The sequence below is a fragment of the Gymnodraco acuticeps genome, unplaced genomic scaffold (assembly GCF_902827175.1).
Source record: "Gymnodraco acuticeps unplaced genomic scaffold, fGymAcu1.1, whole genome shotgun sequence".
Classification (NCBI taxonomy): Eukaryota; Metazoa; Chordata; class Actinopteri; order Perciformes; family Bathydraconidae; genus Gymnodraco; species Gymnodraco acuticeps.
Genome location: NW_022991193.1, coordinates 126,896 through 150,000, shown reverse-complemented (window position 1 = coordinate 150,000; position 23,105 = coordinate 126,896). Strand labels below are relative to the sequence as shown.

The 23,105-nt window shown below is 40.9% G+C and overlaps 2 protein-coding genes across 2 annotated transcripts; both read left to right on the top strand.

The window, feature by feature from the left end:
- The first annotated feature begins 688 nt into the window (after nucleotides 1–688).
- Nucleotides 689–7,883, top strand: LOC117561242 (transmembrane and immunoglobulin domain-containing protein 1-like). The gene is made up of 7 exons (XM_034238537.1): nucleotides 689–747; nucleotides 2,192–2,410; nucleotides 2,929–3,186; nucleotides 6,175–6,316; nucleotides 6,424–6,484; nucleotides 6,881–7,041; nucleotides 7,133–7,883. Exons 1-7 carry the CDS (start codon nucleotides 693–695, stop codon nucleotides 7,197–7,199), a joined length of 963 nt encoding a protein of 320 aa, XP_034094428.1. The 5' UTR covers nucleotides 689–692; the 3' UTR covers nucleotides 7,200–7,883.
- Nucleotides 7,884–9,754: 1,871 nt separating this feature from the next.
- Nucleotides 9,755–21,398, top strand: ocstamp (osteoclast stimulatory transmembrane protein). Its single transcript, XM_034238539.1, is given in 6 exon segments — nucleotides 9,755–9,829; nucleotides 11,390–11,599; nucleotides 14,109–14,468; nucleotides 18,965–19,370; nucleotides 20,979–21,005; nucleotides 21,007–21,398. Coding segments are annotated over 6 exon segments (1,359 nt in total). The 5' UTR covers nucleotides 9,755–9,791; the 3' UTR covers nucleotides 21,325–21,398.
- The last annotated feature ends 1,707 nt before the right edge of the window (nucleotides 21,399–23,105 follow it).

Below are 23,105 nucleotides of genomic sequence, written 5' to 3'. Positions count from 1 at the left end.
CCAGAGATATGGAAAATCCACGCAGAAGTGGTTTTTTTTCTAAATCTCTCTAAAAAGGTCAAATTTAACTTGATTTGCATCAATCTTGATACAGGGTACTTATTATATGTTATAGTTTGGATTCCTAAAGCTTTTAGTCTATCTTACCATCAAGGCTAGTTTTCACTATAATGTTTTATTTTTGGACAGACACTATAATTTAAATTGTTTTGCTATGTTCAATCTGAATTTACTTTAAAATAAAAAAATCTATATTGATTCTGACTCTTCTACGTCCAACTCACAGGTTTATCATTGCTTTGAGAACAAAGATTATTAATGTACCCCTTTTAGAAGATATGGTTATTTGTTCTGGAAATGTCCTTTTCGAGCCTGAGACCTAAAAAACAGGCTTGGCGCTGAACAGGTTAACCATAGTTTATTTTATTTAAGACAAGTTGATATTTTGTTAAAAAACATGACTTTATTGTGCAGTGGGTTACTGGCATTTGGCTCATCAGGCATACTAATAATCTAAAGAGGAAGGAAATCTAGTCTATTCACAGCCTGATGTCTGCTGCTCATTGCTACAGAGGAAACACGTCGTTCCTCCTTCACTGTGAGTAGAAACAGTTTATTGATGTATTGATTCTCCTGTGAACATTATTTAATGTGACGTTTTGTATAGTCTCACTGAGAGGAGAGCAGCAGCTATGAGTCTAACTGCAGCAGCGAGTGGATTAGTCGTCTTCCTGCTCTCTGGGTCAGGTACTGTACACCTGCACTTACATTCATCACATGAACAGAGGGGATTCTGGGAAAATGTGGGACTTGTAAAACCAGGTCTCATTTGGGAATGAGTGGGATGGATTTGTGTAAAAGGAAAACCTATCAAAAACATTTAAATGTCTTTGTGTGTAGAATTGTAGAAACTCAAAGACGTTACTAGTTCTTTTGATGGATTTCCTTGTCGTGCGTTGCCGCTGTCCTTTGCTCCAGTCATCTGCATAGAATACAGTTTGCTCATCACCTTTACAAGCGTCAGAATGAGAATATAGTGTCTGCATAACTGCTCCCTCCTCTCTGTGAAAACACGTTGCTTTGTTTTTTTCTTAAGACGACTTAAAGAATCCCCAGCTCCGTTTTGATTAAGTTGAAGTGATTTAGAGAGATATTCTTATTCTAAGTCTTAACATATTGACTCAACTCTTATGTCGCCATACGTCTGCACCAAACCTTTCTAGTTCCTTCTCTCCTCTCAGTGTTATATTTCCACACCCTGAGTTTAAAGCAGTCTTCTTCTTTTTCTTATCTGTATATCAGACAGAAGCTGCTCTCACCTCAGTGCTCTGCATTCATAGATAGTGTTCACACTCAGCAGCAACCTGACCACAGAGCGGACAGAGAGGGGACTGGAACGAGAACCACACACTGTTCTAATTAATGTGACCGCTAATCCTTCACTGTTCACTTATATGAAGGCATTTTCCAATCTTGTGTCAAACTGAACCCTTTCAGCGTAGACTTCTGTTCTACCTGGTTTGATTAAGAAACAACAAAGTCAAAGAGTGTCCTTGGTTTCAAAATGCCTAAGAAGGAATTCACATGTGTTTTTCTGCTCTATCCAGTAAAGTCTGTAAAAGGTTTATTTTGACATTCTTAGTTGAAAGTACTGTTCAGGACATTTCTCAACAATTTAGATTAACTTTGATTCTAGTTTCTGGTGTGCTCTGTGTTTCAGTGGTTCAGGGTGAGGATGTCTGGGGAGTAACTTACTCTTCTCCTGAGGTCTGTGTAGTGAAAGGATCAACAGTGGAGATCAGCTGTAGCTTCACATACCCATCTAGATGGAATGATGGTGAAAACACATTACAGAATACATTCTGGTTCACTGAGAAGAAAGATGGTAGATTTGTAGATCTGAAAACAGTCTCAGAGTATGCAGGTCATGTAGAGGATCGCTGTTCTACCAACTTCTGCACTCTGAGAATCAGAAACCTGAGAGAGCGACGCAGCTGTGTACTATTTCAGGATCATAACAAACCGAGATGCATACTGGAGTTATCCTGGAACCACTCTGTCCGTCACAGGTAACATTTACACTGGGTTTATAACAATGACTGAGTTATAACAATTAATTTCTTAATTTCAACTTCTTGCAAATAGTTTATATTTATATGTATGAACATAATGACAGTTTTGTTTATTCTAGGTTACTCAGATCTCCAGGTGCAGGTGAGCAGATCAGGATCGTCTACTCTCCTTCAGTGTCTCAACAGTTGTCCACCTGGTCATACTTCTTACATCTGGTTTAAGAACGGACAGGAAGTGAAGGAAGACACATCTCCTTATGCAGACTTCAGTTATGGTTCAGCAGACAGTTATTCCTGTGCTCTGAAGGGACTTGAGGACTTCCCCTCTCTTTCAGTGTGTGAGTTTACTCAAAGTCTTCCACTGACATAATAACATTAACATACAGTCTAACATATATCATCATTGCACTCATGTATCTATTTACCCACCAGAGGTCGCCAGCAGATATGGCAGTGTGCAAAGACACTGAACCAGGGCTCTAGGTTTTGATTTTAAAATAGGTCACATATACTCTAGCTACGAGGGATGCTACTAGAAAGAAGAATGAAGGAGAATTATGAAGGAGACTTCTTCCATGACATAAAGATTAACACGTTCCCTCAACGTGTTTAGATATCTGATAAAGGATGGAATCAAGTGAACCACCCACTCTGTGTTTTATTAAATTATCATTCATTAAAACATCTTCCACCGTGGAATGAAATGTGAAAAGTGTTCATGTTATCTCCTCCAGATGCTCCAAGCTTTCACATGTGTTGCGTTGCATTGCGGTTCCTGCTTCGTGCCTCTGGACATTTGCAAGTTGTGATTATATCCACCCTTCCATGTGAATAACTTTAAACACTTCTCCTCCAGATGCTCCAAAGCCTCCCTCTGTGTCCGTGAGTCCCTCTGCTGAGATAGAGGAGGGCAGTTCAGTGACTCTGACCTGTAGCAGTGATGCTAACCCAGCAGCTAACTACACCTGGTACAAGGGAGACTCTCCAAAAGCTTCAGGACAGATCTTCAACATCACTGACTTCAGAGCTGAACACAGTGGGAGTTATTCCTGTGGAGCCCAGAACAAGTTAGGACGTCGTTACTCCACCTTTCATCAGATTGGTGTTGTGGCAGGTAAGTTCTTTGCATTCATCTACTACCAGTTTGTTTCAGTCACATCATCTGCATGGTACTCTTAATGTTATTCTCTGATCAGGGATAGGGCTCATAATGTTTGCTTTAGATTCAAAAATAAAAGTATAGCCTTTATATTTTTGTGAAGTATTGACCATGTGATTTTGACCATATGATTATGATTATGATTATGACCATGACATTAGATGGAACTCCTACTGTTTGGAGATGATATCGTCCTTTTCATTAGACCTTGACCATCAGTGTGTGTCCAGCTGATGGCACGTTAGTAATGCAGCTCTACTTGTTTTGGGGACCATTGTTCAACAACATGCTTTTATTCATAATTTCTCAAACTTTTTTGCATCTCATTTGAAATATGTTTTCCAGCCAAGCTTCCCTGACCAGTGCAAACCATGTTTGTGTCTTTTTTTCACTTATTTATCTGTAATTTCAGCTACGTTTTTAAACACAATTACGCCAAATCCAGCCCGTGGTGGATTTTATTTCGGCCCGCAGGATAATTTCTAATTACTATTAGATCTGGCTCTCCGGTATGTTCCACGCACACCTTCACTCCATCCTGAGGGTCTCCTCCGCTCAGAGCCTGAGCCCAAACATTGATGACCTTGCACCCAAGATGAGATGCCAATTATCTGAACTAGCATCACAGAGCAGCACACTGAGTTTAATGGATGTTTCTTTCTCTCTCACGACAACAGGCCATGTTTGGTTTTTTCAAATCGTTTTCTTGAAGCTGTTGTTGGCCTGTGGGAAAATGTAATCATAAGAAATCAGGGTCGGCGTCATGGGGGGTCATTCGCGGGCCATGCCCCCCCAAATGAGTCACTGTGCCCCCCCAACGCAGGGTGGGCAAGCCTTATTGCCACTTTGCCGTTTTTTTTTTTTTTAATCATATAAGTTAAAACGTTTCCACCAAAAGTTTTTTGTGTGAAATACATCAGAAATAAAGAATACACATTTGTATTCTTTATTTATTCTTTATATGAAACACAGCCTGAGGTGTGCTCACTGCTGCTCTCTGATTGGTGTGTTGCTTGACCAATGACCCCGACTTTTGTTTTGTTATCATTACGTGGCTGTGTGTTTAGATGAAAGCCCAGTGGCGATCTGTCCATCTGTTATACTGATTATACAGTAAAGCCATCGAAAATAATATGATATACAGTACAGTACAAGTACATGGGTCTCTGTGTTTCATTCAAGCTCGGCTCTCTGTGTGTGGCACGAGCGCATTTTGTCAGTGCGCGAGCGGTAACGTGGAATATTGTTGTTAGCATCTGGTTAGCTAGCTATGCTAACGGATATAAAGAGCTGTTTCTACACCAAGGTGGAGGAGAGTCCTCTCCTGTCAGACTGAGAGGATCTTATAACGTCAGCTCAGTGAGGTAAGGACTCTCAGTGTTTAGATAGTTCACTTTAGTGTAAGTTATCTCAGTGGGTCTCAAACGGTTTGGTGACCATTTATGTAAACAAGTATTTGCGAGGAATAGGCTACCTTTATATGATCATTATAGTCATTAAAGAATAAGAGAATAAATGAAAAACGGGTATGACCTACTATAGGACAATAACACAAGAATACCATTTAAAAGGGGAGTGATTAGTAAAATATCCATAAAGAAAAAGTAAATCTGTGTACAGTTCTGTTTCATATGGATGCTGAGAGATGTATCCATAGATCTCTTCATTTTGCTCTCAAAGTGCACCAGATTGATGCTTTTAACTTCAATATTTTAAAAATAATCTTCCCGGGGGAGCATGCCCCCGGACCCTCCTAGAGGAGGTTAGGTGCACACCCACCTAAAACATGTTCACATGGATAGGATACTAAATACATTTGCACACTTTTCATATGGTGGCCTATGTCCATATGTTTCTGTTTTGGTGGTCGTGCCACAACCGTGCATGTATGCACAAGTCATAGGTGCGCTATAAAATAGCACTACACCCTGCAATGTGTGTGAAAGACAATACACTTTACAGCATGTTTTTTTTAATTGAAGTTGCGTTGGTGTTTGTGTGTTGGTTGTTGACGGCAGTATGTGCCCCCCCTTGGTAAATGATTGCCCCCCCATTTGATTTGTTCTAGAGCCGACCCTGTAAGAAATGACTGAGGAAAAGCTGCAGATACAGACATAAGAAATGAATGCAACTGATTGTTTAATGTTGTTTTTAAAGGCAATCATTGAAGCTTTGTTAGTTCCAGGTTTAAAATGTGCAATAAGTTCATTTCAATAAGTTCTGCATTAAACATTGAACCAGTCCGGCCCTCAAGTAGTACCCATTTTTTTATTTTGGCCCTCTGTGTATTTGAGTTGCTGTAGCCAATCAGCGTCCTCAAAAATAATACCAGAGCGGCGATTATTTTATCGCCCCAAGTAAGCAACTGCTACGCAGCTGAACGCCGGCCAGGAGGTGAGGAAACACAAGGAGGAGGGGGATAAGAAGAGGCACATTTTATCCAAAACAATGACGTTTTGTGGGGCTTTTGAGCTGGCTTTGCGTGGGCATGACGAGACTCTTCAGTCAACCCTGGCACTTTCAGGGGGTTGGTGGGTTTAGTTTCCTCCCTGCACACTGAGCTGGAGGAGCACCTGGAGACCGCCTCCGTCAAAGACCTACACCACATTGATTTTAAGAATAATTATTATTAGTTTGTTTCATCCCTTTGTTAAAAATCCCATATTTTGCACATCATCTTTTTATATATACCATGCTTACTTTTGAAGTAAACGTTTATTTTGTGTGTTTTTTTTATTATTGAGTGTTCTTGTATTTTCATGTGTATGTATATATAGTTATGTAAATAAGTTGGGGTATAGGTATGTATATACATATTTTATATATATTGTGTATCCTTTATCTTATTGTATACCTCGGGACTGTGGGAAACAGTATTTCGATCTTTCTGTGTGTACAAATATATTTTGAGATTCACAATCAAGTTGAGTTTGACTTGATTAGAGAAACACCGCTGTGTTACCTGTGTGTTCTCTGTTGATCTCTGTTTCTCAGGAGGATCATGGAAGCTACCAGCTGCTGCTGCTGTAACAATCCCTGTTGTTCTCCTGGCTGTCACATCTCTCTCTGTCTTCCTGTGGATCAGGTGAGCAGATCTGATCATCTTAATCATTGTTTGTTAAATCATTGAAAGTCTGTTTGTCTGGTGTCAAACATTTGATCTTCTTTTTCTTCATAAACTCTCCTGACCAGAAGAAAGAGGGCTTTTAGAGACTCGTCTGAGCCTGAAGAGAGAGCGGACACCAGGGAAGAGGTGAGAGTAGATGCTTACGTAATTCATCTAGTACAAAATAAAACATAACAATTTATAAAGATGGTGGTCTTTAAGTGCTTATAGAACATTGATCTGAGAGAAGGACCTCTTGCTGCTCTTTTTACATCCTTCTATAACAAGTTAATTTCTATCACAATCTCTTTGATTATCCTCTTAGACATGAGTACATTCCAAGTACATCCAGAGGTGTTCCTATCTGTTATCCTTTCATCTTTTCTGTCATACAGCAGCATGTTGATGAAGCAGGGATATGTTTCCATCATTACCACGGCTGCTGTTGCGTTGGCCTTTTCTGTCCTTGGTCCATTCCTCTGTAAATGAAATATCTATCAATGTAAACATGTGTTTTCCTCCTTGCACTGTGTACCTGATCAGCCGGAGCAACAGGATGACCTTCAGTATGCCAGCGTTCACTTCTCCAACAGCCGGGCGGACCCTCTTTACTCCAACATGAGAGCAGCTCGGCCCCTCGGACACACGGAGCAGCAGGAGGTCCCGGAGTACGCTGCCATCAAGTTCAGCTGTGCTGCCCCGAGGTGAGCAGATCCTCACAGGAACATTGTTCATATATCATGTAATTCCTTCTGCATTATTATTATCATTAAAATCTCATCATTTATCTCTCAGGACCAGAGGGCAGGACTCTGGAGAGGATCCAGCTGCATTTTCCAGCACGGTCAACAAATCCCACTGAACACAGCAGGCGTTGCTTTTGAAGGATGATACTTCTGTTTTTTAACGATCACATTTCTATGTACACAGGGTAATATGGATTTATTAAATACATGTCTCAGGGTGGACCTCTCCAAGAATGAGGCGATGAGTTTTCAGCCATTCATCTGAATGGCTCAAATGTAAAGATGTTGTTAAGTATTTCACAGCTTAATTACTGAATTGTAAATATTTCTTGTGTAACATGATTTTTGCCGCAAAAAAATTATAAAATGTAGAGATGTTGCAACAAGGGATCTGATCCCTAACTGCTGGCTTGATGGAAAATGTAGATAAAGAGGTATAATTTACTGATACAAACCTATTTCCATTGTTTTATACATTTATCTACTTTATTCAAATAATATTTCTTTACAATGTTCTTCTTCTTGTCTAGACTGAAATATCAACAACTACTTGTTGGATTCATTCCAAATTCCTAAATACATGTAGCTATTGAAAAGCACATTGGGATATTGGAGAGGAACATGCGTTTGCTGATGCAGTTGCAGTTTCATTCTGCTGCCACTAGGTTTCAGTAAAGAGCCGTATTTCACTGATGGAAAACAATTACCAAGAGCCTGTAAAGTAAATGTCTCTTTGGTGTGTGTACAGTGGCGTTTTCTCCTGGAGGCCAAGGGCCCCTGTTTTTTTGGATTGTAGTTATAATTGTAATCAATAAATAAAAACACTTTGTTTAGTTTCGGTAATTCTTCTGTGCTGTGTGTTGCTGCCATCTCTCCCCCATTCTCATTGAGTATTTTACAAGGAGTGAAACAGCGCCCCTCTGGATGTTATGGTGAAATAGTAGATTGCACTCTGTTGGAGAGGAGGCCAGCCGAAATTGGCTTCCCTTGGTGAAAAGAAATGGAGGGATTGACCAATCAGATGAGGCTCAAGTCATGCCCTTGCCAACCTGTGATTGGTCAGGGCCATGGCAAGGGAAGCCAGAGGCGGCTGGCTTCCCTCACAATCCAATCAAATCGCATCAACTTCAGTTCGTACGGTAACTGTCATCACCGCCCTTAGAAAGTAGCAAGCAACTGAAGCAAGTGCAATTATGGAGGGTGGAGATTTGGAGTATTTCATCAAAAATAATTGTACTAAATTTACGCTACAGCAGCAACTAAAAACTAATCTGATGACAGGCCGATGCCCAAACTGGAGCTGTGTACAGAGAGGAAAAAAGCCTGATAAGTCAACATCCCCCACTTTCATCACTTACAGCCCATCGTGCAGGGCAAATGCAAAATGTTGCCGGGCCGGGGTGCAAAGGGTGTTTACTTTATTCAATTATTAATGTAAATGTATTAGATCAAGCGCAGAGAATTAGGCAGAATAAAAATACAAAAGCATATTAATTTTTTTTAAATAATTTTGTTTTTCTCGCGCCCTAGACGACCACCTAGTTCGCCGACACACACACACACAACAACCTTACATTTTGGGGTTTTACGCAATGTATAGTTTCATTTATCTCACACACGTGTTGTGTTGACGTACAGTTTGGTCACAGTTTATTTATATCACCCTCACCCCACTTTTGACCTATTTTTAAAAACATTTTATAACATGTTGAAAGTGTGTAGGTGTTGAACTGCTTCCTGTTTTCTAAACTGTCCTCCAGTCACATGAATGTTAAACTGTTGACAGATGCACATTTCTTACACAGTCTAATAACAAAACCAAAAGGCCCTTTTTTCATCCAGATCAATCTCAAACCCTTTATTGGAGAACGTCCTGATTTTATGATGTTACGCAGCTGTTTTGTAAATGAAAATAGAACCATTAACTTGCAGCTTGTTGTAGAATCGGAGGATGAAATATTATAATATATGTATTCTTGTCACACAGCACATCGTGACATTTGGTCTCTGCTTTTAACCCAACCTAGTTCTTATTTTGTATATTTTATTATCAAGAATAGCATTTAACATTTTATTTTGCTACATAATATTTATATACGGACAAACATGTTTATTTAAATAACGGTGATGTCTAAATCATAAAAATAATGAAATAATATATCTGCCCAATCACTGAAAATAAATATAAAATAAATAATTTGGGGGGCACCAAATCATAATCTCGCCTAGGGCACCAACATGTCTAGGGCCGGCCCTGGCAGCGCCCCTCCAGATCTGGCGCCCTAGGCGACCTCCTAGTTCGCCAGTGCCAATGGCCGGCCCTGTGTGTGTGTGTGTGTGTGTGTGTGTGTATGTTTGTGTGTGAAGAAGTTAACTTGATTCCCTTACAGTTAGATAAGACAAAGTGTGTGTGTTTGTGTGTGTGTGTGTGTGTGTGTGTGTGTGTGTGTGTGTGTGTGTGTGTGTGTGTGTGTGTGTGTGTGTGTGTGTGTGTGTGTGTGTGTGTGTGTGTGTGTGTGTGTGTGTGTGGTTGCATCAGGCTGCTCTCCATATGATTTAGAGTCACGGATGGTTTACATGACGGTGAGTGTTCACTTCCTATTTTTCTCCTCTCTCACACACACACACACACACACACACACACACACACACACACACACACACACACACACACACACACACACTCCAGCATCCAGTGTTCAGAGAGCATGAAGCTCATCCCAGAGGATATCATCACGGCCGTCAGGTAAAAACTGATTATCTTTTGTAATTAATCTCTAATTGAGATGGAACTAATTGAAATGATTGATCCGTCTCTCTCGGGTTGATTATGTTGTTTGTGTAGATAAAGTTTAGTTACTTTCAAAATGATCTGTTATGGGAAATACGTGGTTAAAAGAGGCAGCATTTCTCCTATAAAGGACAAATCATTTCACACTACCGTTCTGGGTTAAAGTAAAAACATTTTAACTGATTTCAAATGCATACTTTTCTTCTGAATGAAGGGTTAACTGGTTCTAAAGACACATTGTAACACCTTTTGCCTCAAGTTTGTAATTTGGGATATTGAGCTTTACAAATATAGTTGCCTTGATTTTTTTATTTTGTGTGTTGGTTTAGTTGTTTTCCATGTCTTTGAGTTTATTTTTGTTTCCTTGTTGTGTCTTTTTGTAGTCATGTTCAGTCTCTTGTTGTCATTTTGTGTCTTTTAGTGGTTATTTTGAGTTTCTTTGTAGTTGTTTGGCATCTCGTTGTAGTCCTTATGTGTCTCTTTTAAGTTTTTTAACTATTTTTGCATCTCATTGAACTTGTTTTAAAGTTGATGAAAATATGATACAAGGTAATAATTCTGAAGAGAGTCAAAACTTTGAGAAATAATTCTGAGAAAAATTGGAAATTTGAGAAAATTCTAAAATCTGAGAAATATTGAAAATACTGAGCAAAAATAAATATTTCTGAGAAAAAAGTAAAAATTCTAAGAAAAGTAAAAAAAAAACCTGAAACAAGTTCGTAATTTGGGAATTAAGCAATCTAAATATAGTTGCCTTGTTTTTCCATCTCTTGTTATTTTGTCTTTTTTTAGGTTATTTAGAGGTTTTTTTAGTTGTTCTCTTTGTAGTCAAAATGTGTCTCTTTTAAGTTGTTTATTTATTATATGTGTGTCTTTTTAGCAGTTCAGTGTTTATCCATGTTCATTTGCATATTTTTAGTCTTTTCGTATCTTGTTATAGCGGTTTTCTGTATATTTGTAGTCTTTAAGTGTATCGTAATACTTCTCTTCTGAAACTGGTTCTTACACTGGGTCTTAAAACAGATTTTAAAACCCTTTGATGCAAGTTCATAATTTGGGATATTGAGCTTTATTATTTAGTTGCCTGGACATTGTGAGGAGAATCTCCTGGAAGCAGCCAGGAAATTGCAAAAATAGACATTCAACTTGGTGGTTAGTATACCAACTGGTAATTCTGAGAAAATGATACAAATTCTGAGAAAATATTAATATTACACATTTCTGAGAAAATATTACAAATTCTAACTAAAGTAAAAACTGAGAACATTTTGAAGTCTGAGAAAAAAATAATATTCTGAGAAATAATGAGAATTCTGAGAAAATTCTAATTTCTAAGAAACAGCAAAGGTTCTGAGAAAAAGTAAACATTTTAGAAAATATTGAAATTCTGAGAAAAAGTCAAAATACTTAGAAAAAAGTAACATTCTGAGAAAAGTCAAAATTCTCGAAAACCCATTTAGTTTGTCTAAACGGAGTTTGCAGGATTCAGCCTCTCTCTCTTTCCTGTTTCCTCAGATCCTCCTCCTGCAGACAGGTGTTAAGCTCCGCCCTCCTCCACCTGTGGGATGTGTTCTCAGCTCCTGCTCCTCAGGGCAGAAACCTTCTCACGCTGCTGGTTCTCTGCTTCAGCCTCGCCCTGCTGACCGGCCTCCTGATGCTCCTCTGGCTCTCAGACTCCCTCAGATACTCCTCACAAACCTGCCTGCTGACCTCCAGCATCTACAGGTCTGAATGAATGCCTCAGAAACCTGCCTGCTGACCTCCAGCATATACAGGTCTGAATTAATCTATCAGAAACCTACCTGCTGACCTCCAGCATCTACAGGTCTGAATTAATGCCTCAGAAACCTGCCTGCTGACCTCCAGCATCTACAGGTCTGAATTAATGCCTCAGAAACCTGCCTGCTGACCTCCAGCATCTACAGGTCTGAATTAATGCCTCAGAAACCTGCCTGCTGACCTCCAGCATCGACAGGTCTGAATTAATGCCTCAGAAACCTGCCTGCTGACCTCCAGCATCGACAGGTCTGAATTAATGCCTCAGAAACCTGCCTGCTGACCTCCAGCATCGACAGGTCTGAATTAATGCCTCAGAAACCTACCTGCTGACCTCCAGCATCTACAGGTCTGAATTAATGCCTCAGAAACCTGCCTGCTGACCTCCAGCATCTACAGGTCTGAATTAATGCCTCAGAAACCTGCCTGCTGACCTCCAGCATCTACAGGTCTGAATTAATGCCTCAGAAACCTGCCTGCTGACCTCCAGCATCGACAGGTCTGAATTAATGCCTCAGAAACCTGCCTGCTGACCTCCAGCATCGACAGGTCTGAATTAATGCCTCAGAAACCTGCCTGCTGACCTCCAGCATCTACAGGTCTGAATTAATGCCTCAGAAACCTGCCTGCTGACCTCCAGCATCGACAGGTCTGAATTAATGCCTCAGAAACCTGCCTGCTGACCTCCAGCATCTACAGGTCTGAATTAATGCCTCAGAAACCTGCCTGCTGACCTCCAGCATCGACAGGTCTGAATTAATGCCTCAGAAACCTGCCTGCTGACCTCCAGCATCTACAGGTCTGAATTAATGCCTCAGAAACCTGCCTGCTGACCTCCAGCATCTACAGGTCTGAATTAATGCCTCAGAAACCTGCCTGCTGACCTCCAGCATCGACAGGTCTGAATTAATGCCTCAGAAACCTGCCTGCTGACCTCCAGCATCTACAGCTCTGAATTAATGCCTCAGAAACCTGCCTGCTGACCTCCAGCATCTACAGGTCTGAATTAATCTATCAGAAACCTGCCTGCTGACCTCCAGCATCGACAGGTCTGAATTAATGCCTCAGAAACCTGCCTGCTGACCTCCAGCATCTACAGGTCTGAATTAATGCCTCAGAAACCTGCCTGCTGACCTCCAGCATCTACAGGTCTGAATTAATGCCTCAGAAACCTGCCTGCTGACCTCCAGCATCTACAGGTCTGAATTAATGCCTCAGAAACCTGCCTGCTGACCTCCAGCATCGACAGGTCTGAATTAATGCCTCAGAAACCTGCCTGCTGACCTCCAGCATCGACAGGTCTGAATTAATGCCTCAGAAACCTGCCTGCTGACCTCCAGCATCTACAGGTCTGAATTAATGCCTCAGAAACCTGCCTGCTGACCTCCAGCATCGACAGGTCTGAATTAATGCCTCAGAAACCTGCCTGCTGACCTCCAGCATCTACAGCTCTGAATTAATGCCTCAGAAACCTGCCTGCTGACCTCCAGCATCTACAGGTCTGAATTAATCTATCAGAAACCTGCCTGCTGACCTCCAGCATCTACAGGTCTGAATTAATGCCTCAGAAACCTGCCTGCTGACCTCCAGCATCTACAGGTCTGAATTCTGAGAAAAAATCTATTAGAAAATATTTAAAAAATCTAAGAAAATAAAAAATTCTGAGAAAAGCGAAAATTCTGAGAAAATATAAAAAATTCTTAGAAAAGTAAAAATTCAGAGAAAACAAACAAAATTCAGAGAGAAAATGAAAAATTAGAAATTCTGAGAAAAAGTCAAAATTCTTAGAAAGTATACAAATATTGGAAGAAAAGTCAAAATTCTTATAAAAAGTCAAAATTCGTAGAAAAAAGTCAAAATTCGAAGAAAACTTGGAAAAAATTGAAATTCTGAGAAAAAGTCAAAAATCTGATGAAAAGTCATTAGAAGTCTAAACATTGAGAAATGTCAGAAATCTGTAATACATTTGTATCAGAAGTAATAAGTAAGTTCTGAATTCTGACTTTCTTAATTCTTCTTTATTTCCAGCTTACTGCTCTCTCTCCTCTCTTCACAGCGTGTCCTTCTTCCTGCTGAAACAATAAAAAACAATTCTTAGAAAAGTCAAAATTCTTAGAAAAGTCAAAATTCTTAGAAAATACATAAATGTATAAGTAGAATAAAAATTCTGAGAAAAAGGTCAAAATTCTTAGAAAAGTAAAAACATTCCTAGAAGATTAAAAATTCTTAAAAAATTCAAAATTCTTATAAAAAAAATGTAATTCCAAGAAAAGTAAAAACTCTGAGAAAAACGTAAAAATTCGGCAAAAATAATTCGGAGAAAAAGTCTAAACATTGAAAACAGTCAAAAATCTGTGAAAACTTTTTTCTCCGAAGTAAAAAAGGGAAACAAATGTTTAGAGTTCTGACTTTCTTTATTTCCTAGTGTTGAAATCTGCTCTTTCTCGTCTCCTCACAGCGTGTCCATCTTCCTGCTGTCCTCCCTGATCCCCCCCCTGCGGTGCGTCCTCACGCTCTCCCTCCCCACCGTCTGCACCCGGCAGGGCCGAAAGCTCCTCCTCACGGCCTCCGTCATGATCCTGGTCCTCAACGTGATCCCAAACATCTCCTCCAACGTAGGCTCCGTCGCTCGAATCCTAAAGTGCACGGCCGAGGGTTTCACCAGGACTCTTCTGAACTCCTCAGAACCTCTGAATGCAGCCAAGAAAGATCTGGTTCTGGAGACTATTAAAGTCCGGAGGGAGGATTTGAGCCTTGTGACCAACCTGAGAAAGTTGGATCTCTTCACTCACGTTGATTTGTCGGCAGTTAAAAGCAGGTTCGGGAAAATTATCGTCATTTTTTGTCTTTTTGTTGTCATTTTTTGTCTGGTTTAAGTTGTTGTTCATGTCTTTGTAGTCTTTACGTTATTTTTGTTGCCATGTTGTGTCTTTTTTGTAGTGATTTTTTGTCTATTTGAAGTTGTTTTATTTGATTTTGTAGCCTTTTTGTGTCTCTGTGTAGTCATTATGTGTCTCTTTGTAGTCATTATGTGTCTCTGTGTAGTCATCGTGTGTCTCTGTGTAGTCATCGTGTGTCTCTGTGTAGTCATCATGTGTCTCTGTGTAGTCATCATGTGTCTCTGTGTAGTCATCATGTGTCTCTTTGTAGTCATCGTGTGTCTCTGTGTAGTCATCGTGTGTCTCTTTGTAGTAATTATGTGTCTCTGTGTAGTCATCGTGTGTCTCTGTGTAGTCATCGTGTGTCTCTGTGTAGTCATCGTGTGTCTCTGTGTAGTCATCGTGTGTCTCTGTGTAGTCATCGTGTGTCTCTGTGTAGTCATCGTGTGTCTCTGTGTAGTCATCGTGTGTCTCGTTGTAGTCATCGTGTGTCTCTGTGTAGTCATCGTGTGTCTCTGTGTAGTCATCGTGTGTCTGTGTAGTCATCGTGTGTCTCTGTGTAGTCATCGTGTGTCTCTTTGTAGTAATTATGTGTCTCTGTGTAGTCATCGTGTGTCTCTGTGTAGTCATCATGTGTCTCTGTGTAGTCATCGTGTGTCTCTGTGTAGTCATCGTGTGTCTCTGTGTAGTCATCGTGTGTCTCTGTGTAGTCATCGTGTGTCTCTGTGTAGTCATCGTGTGTCTCGTTGTAGTCATCGTGTGTCTCTGTGTAGTCATCGTGTGTCTCTGTGTAGTCATCGTGTGTCTCTTTGTAGTCATCGTGTGTCTCTGTGTAGTCATCGTGTGTCTCTGTGTAGTCATCGTGTGTCTGTGTAGTCATCGTGTGTCTCTGTGTAGTCATCGTGTGTCTCTGTGTAGTCATCGTGTGTCTCGTTGTAGTCATCGTGTGTCTCTGTGTAGTCATCGTGTGTCTCTGTGTAGTCATCGTGTGTCTCTGTGTAGTCATCGTGTGTCTCTGTGTAGTCATCGTGTGTCTCTGTGTAGTCATCGTGTGTCTCGTTGTAGTCATCGTGTGTCTCTGTGTAGTCATCGTGTGTCTCTGTGTAGTCATCGTGTGTCTCTGTGTAGTCATCGTGTCTCTGTGTAGTCATCGTGTGTCTCTGTGTAGTCATCGTGTGTCTCTTTGTAGTCATCGTGTGTCTCTGTGTAGTCATTATGTGTCTCTTTGTAGTCATCATTAGTCTCTGTGTAGTCATCGTGTGTCTCTGTGTAGTCATCATGTGTCTCTGTGTAGTCATCGTGTGTCTCTTTGTAGTCATCGTGTGTCTCTGTGTAGTCATCGTGTGTCTCTGTGTAGTCATCGTGTGTCTCTGTGTAGTCATCGTGTGTCTGTGTAGTCATCGTGTGTCTCTGTGTAGTCATCGTGTGTCTCTGTGTAGTCATCGTGTGTCTCTGTGTAGTCATCGTGTGTCTCTGTGTAGTCAGCATGTGTCTCTGTGTAGTCATCATTAGTCTCTGTGTAGTCATCGTGTGTCTCTGTGTAGTCATCATTAGTCTCTGTGTAGTCATTATGTGTCTCTTTGTAGTCATCATTAGTCTCTGTGTAGTCATCGTGTGTCTCTGTGTAGTCATCGTGTGTCTCTGTGTAGTCATCGTGTGTCTCTGTGTAGTCATCGTGTGTCTCTTTGTAGTCATCGTGTGTCTCTTTGTAGTCATCGTGTGTCTCTGTGTAGTCATCGTGTGTCTCTGTGTAGTCATCGTGTGTCTCTGTGTAGTAGGGATGTGCATCTCCATCACTGAGGCCGATGCGATGCGCATCTCGATACGCTGCCACGATACGATACATTAACGATACATTTGAAACACCAGGCGATGCGATACGATACGATTCACCCCTGTTGCGATACAGTTCGATACGATTTGATTCAACATTATGCGATTCGGTGCGATACGATGCGATTCAACACGATGCAACAATAATGATACTTCAATTTGGTACGACAGAGGATTTTTGTTTTATTCCTTATATGCAGCAAATCATACATTAACAAAAAAGTGCTTTACATATTTGGTACTGCACATCCCATCATGCCGTTTATTTTTTTACCTTTAAAAGCTCTCCAGAGTACAATTGTATAACACCTCACAGTTAAACAATGTAAGGATGCATTGCTCATGATTAACAATGTGCAAATAACAGCTACCATAGAGCAATGCCCATACAGCTGCCAGCCTGATGTGCTTAACACTCATTCATAGGCTAACTCACCAGTGAGCAGAAAGCGGTGGGTTCTATATGAACAATAAATAATACAAATAACCTTTCACAAACAGGTATTTCATAACTGCTTACAGTGAGGAATACATTTAAATTATTATTGGCCGTCACAGACTGCTGTAAACTAAACACCACTCTCTCTGACAGAACACCTCACTGAGTGATTTAACTCATATGTCTAACTTTGAGGTTTCTCTTTTCAGCCGCAGACCCCATGTCGACTCTTTATGTGCGTCGCTAAGTTCCTCGTACTACTTGTGTACTTTAAATCGGCTCTGCATCGTTAACAATTTGCGAGCGATTTTTCAAGTTGACCGTCTGTGCCGCGCACATATACCATCAGGACGTTACTGATGGGGTGCGGCTGCGGAGTGATACTGTGTGTATGCAAGCCCGCATCTAGGACGGATCTATGTATCATGGCTGTAGACCTGTTAAGTAATAAAGATACCTCATACAAAAGTCTACGGATACCTTATTACTCTCCATGACCTGCGGTCAACTATATAGCCTAGCATAAAGGACTATTACACCGTCTTTCTTGAACAATCCGAAGTGTTACCAAACGTTTGATTTGTAGGTATTTTTCGGTGCGCTGTGTTTCTCTTTCTCCTCGACTTCCGTGTGTGTTGATAACTGAGACTCTTGGCCTCCGTAGTGGCGAAGCAAATATCAAAGATCGTCTCTGCTGAGCGTTGACAAGATTAGGGGATTTTATATGAATGAATCGGTTTTTTACCGATGCAAAGACGCTACGCAATCGATGCATCGCGAGTTCAACCCGGTTCAACCCAAACTGTAGCCGATGTGCACTCTTTCAACCGGTGCACTCGCATCTTGAACGTTTATGCCGGTGCACCGATGCGAATCGGTGAATCTTAACATCTCTACTGTGTAGTCATCGTGTGTCTCTGTGTAGTCATCGTGTGTCTCTGTGTAGTCATCGTGTGTCTCTTTGTAGTCATCGTGTGTCTCTTTGTAGTCATCGTGTGTCTCTGTGTAGTCATCGTGTGTCTCTTTGTAGTCATCGTGTGTCTCTGTGTAGTCATCGTGTGTCTCTGTGTAGTCATCGTGTGTCTCTGTGTAGTCATCGTGTGTCTCTGTGTAGTCATCGTGTGTCTCTGTGTAGTCATCATGTGTCTCTGTGTAGTCATCATGTGTCTCTATGTAGTCATACTGTGTCTCTATGTAGTCATCGTGTGTCTCTTTGTAGTCATCGTGTGTCTCTTTGTAGTCATCGTGTGTCTATTTGTTGTCATCGTGTGTCTCTTTGTAGTCATCATGTGTCTCTATGTAGTCATCGTGTGTCTCTTTGTAGTCATCGTGTGTCTCTGTGTAGTCATCGTGTGTCTCTTTGTAGTCATCGTGTGTCTCTATGTAGTCATCATGTGTCTCTTTGTAGTCATCGTGTGTCTCTGTGTAGTCATCGTGTGTCTCTATGTAGTCATCGTGTGTCTCTTTGTAGTCATCGTGTGTCTCTTTGTAGTCATCGTGTGTCTCTGTGTAGTCATCGTGTGTCTCTGTGTAGTCATCGTGTGTCTCTTTGTGTTCATCGTGTGTCTCTTTGTGTTCATCGTGTGTCTCTTTGTGTTCATCGTGTGTCTCTTTGTGTTCATCGTGTGTCTCTTTGTGTTCATCGTGTGTCTCTTTGTGTTCATCGTGTGTCTCTTTGTGTTCATCGTGTGTCTCTTTGTAGTCATACTGTGTCTCTATGTAGTCATTGTGTGTCTCTTTGTAGTCATCATGTGTCTCTATGTAGTCATCATGTGTCTCTTTGTAGTCATACTGTGTCTCTATGTAGTCATCATGTGTCTCTGTGTAGTCATCGTGTGTCTCTTTGTAGTCATCATGTGTCTCTTTGTAGTCATACTGTGTCTCTATGTAGTCATCGTGTGTCTCTTTGTAGTCATCGTGTGTCTCTGTGTAGTCATTGTGTGTCTCTTTGTAGTCATCATGTGTCTCTTTGTAGTCATACTGTGTCTCTATGTAGTCATCATGTGTCTCTTTGTAGTCATCGTGTGTCTCTATGTAGTCATCATGTGTCTCTTTGTAGTCATACTGTGTCTCTATGTAGTCATCGTGTGTCTCTTTGTAGTCATCGTGTGTCTCTGTGTAGTCATTGTGTGTCTCTTTGTAGTCATCATGTGTCTCTTGTAGGTTCGGGCAGATCATCGCGCAGATAGAGGGCGACTTCTCCCACGCCAGAAACACTCTGAAACACTACAAGCTGCTGTCGAACCGCGTTCTTGCCGCCATGTTTGTCGCCGCGCTGATATTTGAATCTGCTCGTTACCTGAAGTCTTACCTGGGATCCGTTCAGTTCGATAATGAACACGTCTCTAAGGAGGACGAGGCCGATCGTAAAGGTTGTCCCACGAGCTGCAGGATGAGCGGTCAGGAGTTCACTTCCTGCTTCCTGTCTCTGCTCGTGGTCACGTTGTATTTCATGGCGATAACGTTGGTGGTCGCTCTGGATCACGTCGTGTTTCTGATCGTTCAGGCCGCGCTGCCGTGGGTCCTGGAGTTCCCACCGACGACGGCCAGCATCAGTGTCGATTATAAGGTAAAACGTGGTTATTAACATCGATTTAGAGTCATTTTGTAACTCTGTCATTTTGTTTTTGTTTGTTGTCTTCAAGTGTCTTGTTGAAGTTGTTTTCCATGTCTTTGTAGTCTTTTAATTTATTTTTGTGGTCATTTTCTGTCTCTTGTTGTTATTTTTTGTCTTTTTGAGGTTATTTTGAGTTTGTTTGTAGTTGTTTGCAACTCTTTGTAGTCATTATGTGTCTCTTTGTTGTAATTGTGTTTATATTAAGAGTCATGTTGTAACTCTGAATGGTCATTTTGTTTTTGTTTGTTGTCTTCAAGTGTCTTTGTTGTCTTTGTGTCCCTGTATAAAAGCATCAGCTAAATGAAATGTAATGTTTAACGTTTTTTTTTGGTCGTCATTCTGTGTCTTTTTGAAGTTGTTTTGAATCTATTTTAAGTTATTTTATGTATTTTTGCATCTCGTTGTTTTCTGTGTCTTTTTAGTAGTTCAGAGTGTTGTTGTAGTTATTTTGTATCTTTTTGTCGTCAATCTGTGTCTTTTATTTGAAGTGGTTTTCTGTGATTTTGTAGCCTTTTTTAAATCTTGTTGTAGTCATGTTGTTTCTTTTGAGGTCATTATGTGTCTCTTTGAAGTTGTTTATGTTATTTTTGCATCTCATTTGAGTTGTTTTCTGTGTCTATTTAGTAGTTCAGTATGTCTCTATGTTAATTTAGCATATTCTTTTGTCTTTTTGGATCTTGTTATAGTGGTTTTCTGTATGTTTGTAGTCTTTAAATGTATCGTTGTGGTGTTTTCGTGTCTTTTTATAGACATTTTCAGTCTCTTTGTAGTTATTGTTCTTGTGATCGTTTTCTATCCATTTATGTTCATTTTCTGTGATTTTCCATCTCGTTGAAGTCAGTTTGAGACTTTCTGAATGTTTCTCCGTGTCTTTTTGAAGTCCTTTTGGGTCCTTTGTAGTTGTTTTATGTCTTCTTGTAGCCTTTGTGTCTCTTTGAGGTTATAATGAGTCACTTAGTAGTTGTTCAGCATCTCTTAGTCATTATGTGTGTTTTTGAAGTTATTTATGTGTTTTTGCATCTCATAGTTGTTTGTGTGTCTTTTCAGTAGTTCAATGTGTATCTATGTTCATTTAGCATCGTTTTGTATCTTGTTGTAGTGAATTTCTGTATGTTTGTAGTCTTTAAATGAATCATTGTGGTGTTTTAGTTTGTTTTTGCTGTCAATCTGTGTCTTTTTATAGATATTTCTGCCTTATTTTGTGTCTTCTTGTTATCGTTTCCATTTATGTTCATTTTCTGTGATTTTTCATCTTGTTGAAGTCAGTTTGGGACTTTTTGAACTCGTGTTTCTCTGTGTCCTTCTGGGTCGCTTTGTAGTTGTTTTGCATCTTTTTGATCATTATTGTCTGTCTGTAGTTATTTATAATCTATACATCTTAGCAGTCATTTTGCATCTCTTTAAGACATTTTGTGACTTTGTTGTGGTCGAGTGTCTCTTAATGTTGTGTATGTAGGTTTCTTTGTGGTTGTGTTGTTGTGTCTTCGCCTGTCCACAGCTGCAGTATCTTCTTCCTGGTTATTTGAACTCTCTCTTGTTTCTTTTCTAACCTCCTGGCAGGTGAAATGGTTCCCTCCGGCCCTCTGTCCTGATCCCAGAGTTGTGCTTCAGTCGGGAGCTCACACACTTCCACAGAGACTACAGCTGGACCTTTGACCCCGAGCCCTCCCTGTGCGAGGCGTCCGTCGCCCCCCCCAGCCCGGGCGTCTCCCTGCTGCTCGGCTTCCTCTGGATCCTCAGCTACCTCCTCGTCTTCATCGAGGTCTACGCCCGCCGGCTGAGAAGGAACATCTCAGCGTCCTTCTTCAGAGAGCAGGAGGAGAGGAGGAGGGAATACCGGAGGGAGAAGGAAGTCCAAGAGGAGCAGAGAAAACAGAAACACGTCACGTCTGTTCTGGTTCGGTGAAAGAGTGACACATACATGCTTTTGTTTCCCTGTAAATGTTCCTCTTTGATATCAGACATCTCTCTGCCTGTACACACAAACTGAAAGATTGACAATAAAGTTGACTTTGAATTTTGACACTTACAATTTTGTCTTGCACTTTGTTTTGTTTCTATTCTGTCTCTTTTAAGATCAGAGGTATTTTATTGATCCCAAGGTTTGACATGTTTGCTTCAACGTTCTCTTGTGTCTTTTCTGTCTCTATTGTGACGACAGATAAGATAACATAAGAGGTTGCAGCTGCATAAAAAACTACAAAACAATACAAGGCATTGGACATAATAATACATTATATTTCTATAGCGCTTTTTAACCCAAAGACGCTTCACATTACGAGGGAGGGTAGACAAACAAGGACACGCAAGAGGTGAAGAGGTGGGTTTTGAGGCGGGACTGGATCAGGGCGAGGGACTAAAGGTGTTTCTCAATCTCAAGTACGCTTGCTTGGTAGCACATGTCTTCCGAGTCACTTCCTTCAGAAGCGAGGCACGAATCCTTCCTGGCATTCGGAAAACAAAGAGTGGAACAGGCGAGCAAGTGTGCAGGTGTGCGTCATATGAGAGGCCCCGCCTTACATTTTCCGCCACAGATTTGGGGAAATTGGTCCGTGCGCAAAGCATTGTGGGGATTTGAAGTACGCGAAGTCTACTCATGTGCAGCCTCGAAATTACCCCCAAACCAAGGACGCAGCCTCAGTGGAATTCCAAGTATGCTGGAGATTGGAACAGTCCTGCTGCGCCACTTGATGACGCAGCATCCTTGAAATATTGGCTTGGAAGCCAGTATCCTCGAGATTGAGAAACGGCCAGAGAAACACCCTCAGACTCATGGAGGTCTTGGGGGAGGGAGGTCCAGAGCTTCGGACTTGGGGATGGAAAGCGAACCGGCTGAGGTGGATCTGAGGGTCCGGGGGGGGGTGGTAGAGGATGAAGAGGTCAGTGAGGTAGGGGGGGGGGGGGGGCTTTGTAAGTGAGGACCAGGAGTTTGTACACAAGTAGAAATTAAGGAGTAGAAATAAACAATACTAGAAATTAAACATCTCAAAATAGAATTAAAACAGCATTAAAAAGTAGTAAATATACAGTAGACCGTGAAGATACAACATCTATCAACTCTGACTATAAAACACTATTGAAGGCTTTAGACACGATATGAAGCAGGATGTTTATACATTATTTACATCGTGCGCTATTTGTATGGTTTTAGGTTTTATACCCTTCTGTTCTGACTCTCAGCCATTTTGTGATAACCGTGACGCTGTGGTTACAGGATGCAGAGAAGAGGCTGCAGACCTTCACACACCCAGGCTGTAGGACTGATTGTTTCAGGCTGTGCATCACGTGTTATCTTTATGATAAGTGTAGAAACTATAGATCGACAGATGAAACATCCTGCGTATCGACACCTTTCTGCAGGCGAGCCTCACACTGAAACCTGATGGGCTTTTATAGATGTAACATCGGCTCAATATGCCTCGACAGAAACACACCTGCTCGTGTTTAACTGTATATAAATAAATATATGTTTGCACACACAAAGCTGCATGGAATCCAGGTCACTATGAATTACTGCACTTTATTCTTTATTCTCACCTAAGTGTGTCTGCTGCGTGTATTTGTTGTCGTATGTTGTGATGTTTTTGTTTTGATGACACCTTTTAAAAAGGGAGAAGCTTTTCTTTCTTTCATTGTACATGTAATGACTTTAAATGATTCTATTCTACAATGCAGAAGGGGCAAAGC

Coding starts and splice junctions, on each gene's coding strand:
- LOC117561242 (XM_034238537.1), top strand. CDS start 693: ATGAGTCTAACTGCAGCAGCGAGTGGATTAGTCGTCTTCCTGCTCTCT. Junction 2,411..2,928: donor CTTCCCCTCTCTTTCAGTGT/GTGAGTTTACTC, acceptor CTTCTCCTCCAG/ATGCTCCAAAGCCTCCCTCT. Junction 7,042..7,132: donor TTCAGCTGTGCTGCCCCGAG/GTGAGCAGATCC, acceptor TTTATCTCTCAG/GACCAGAGGGCAGGACTCTG.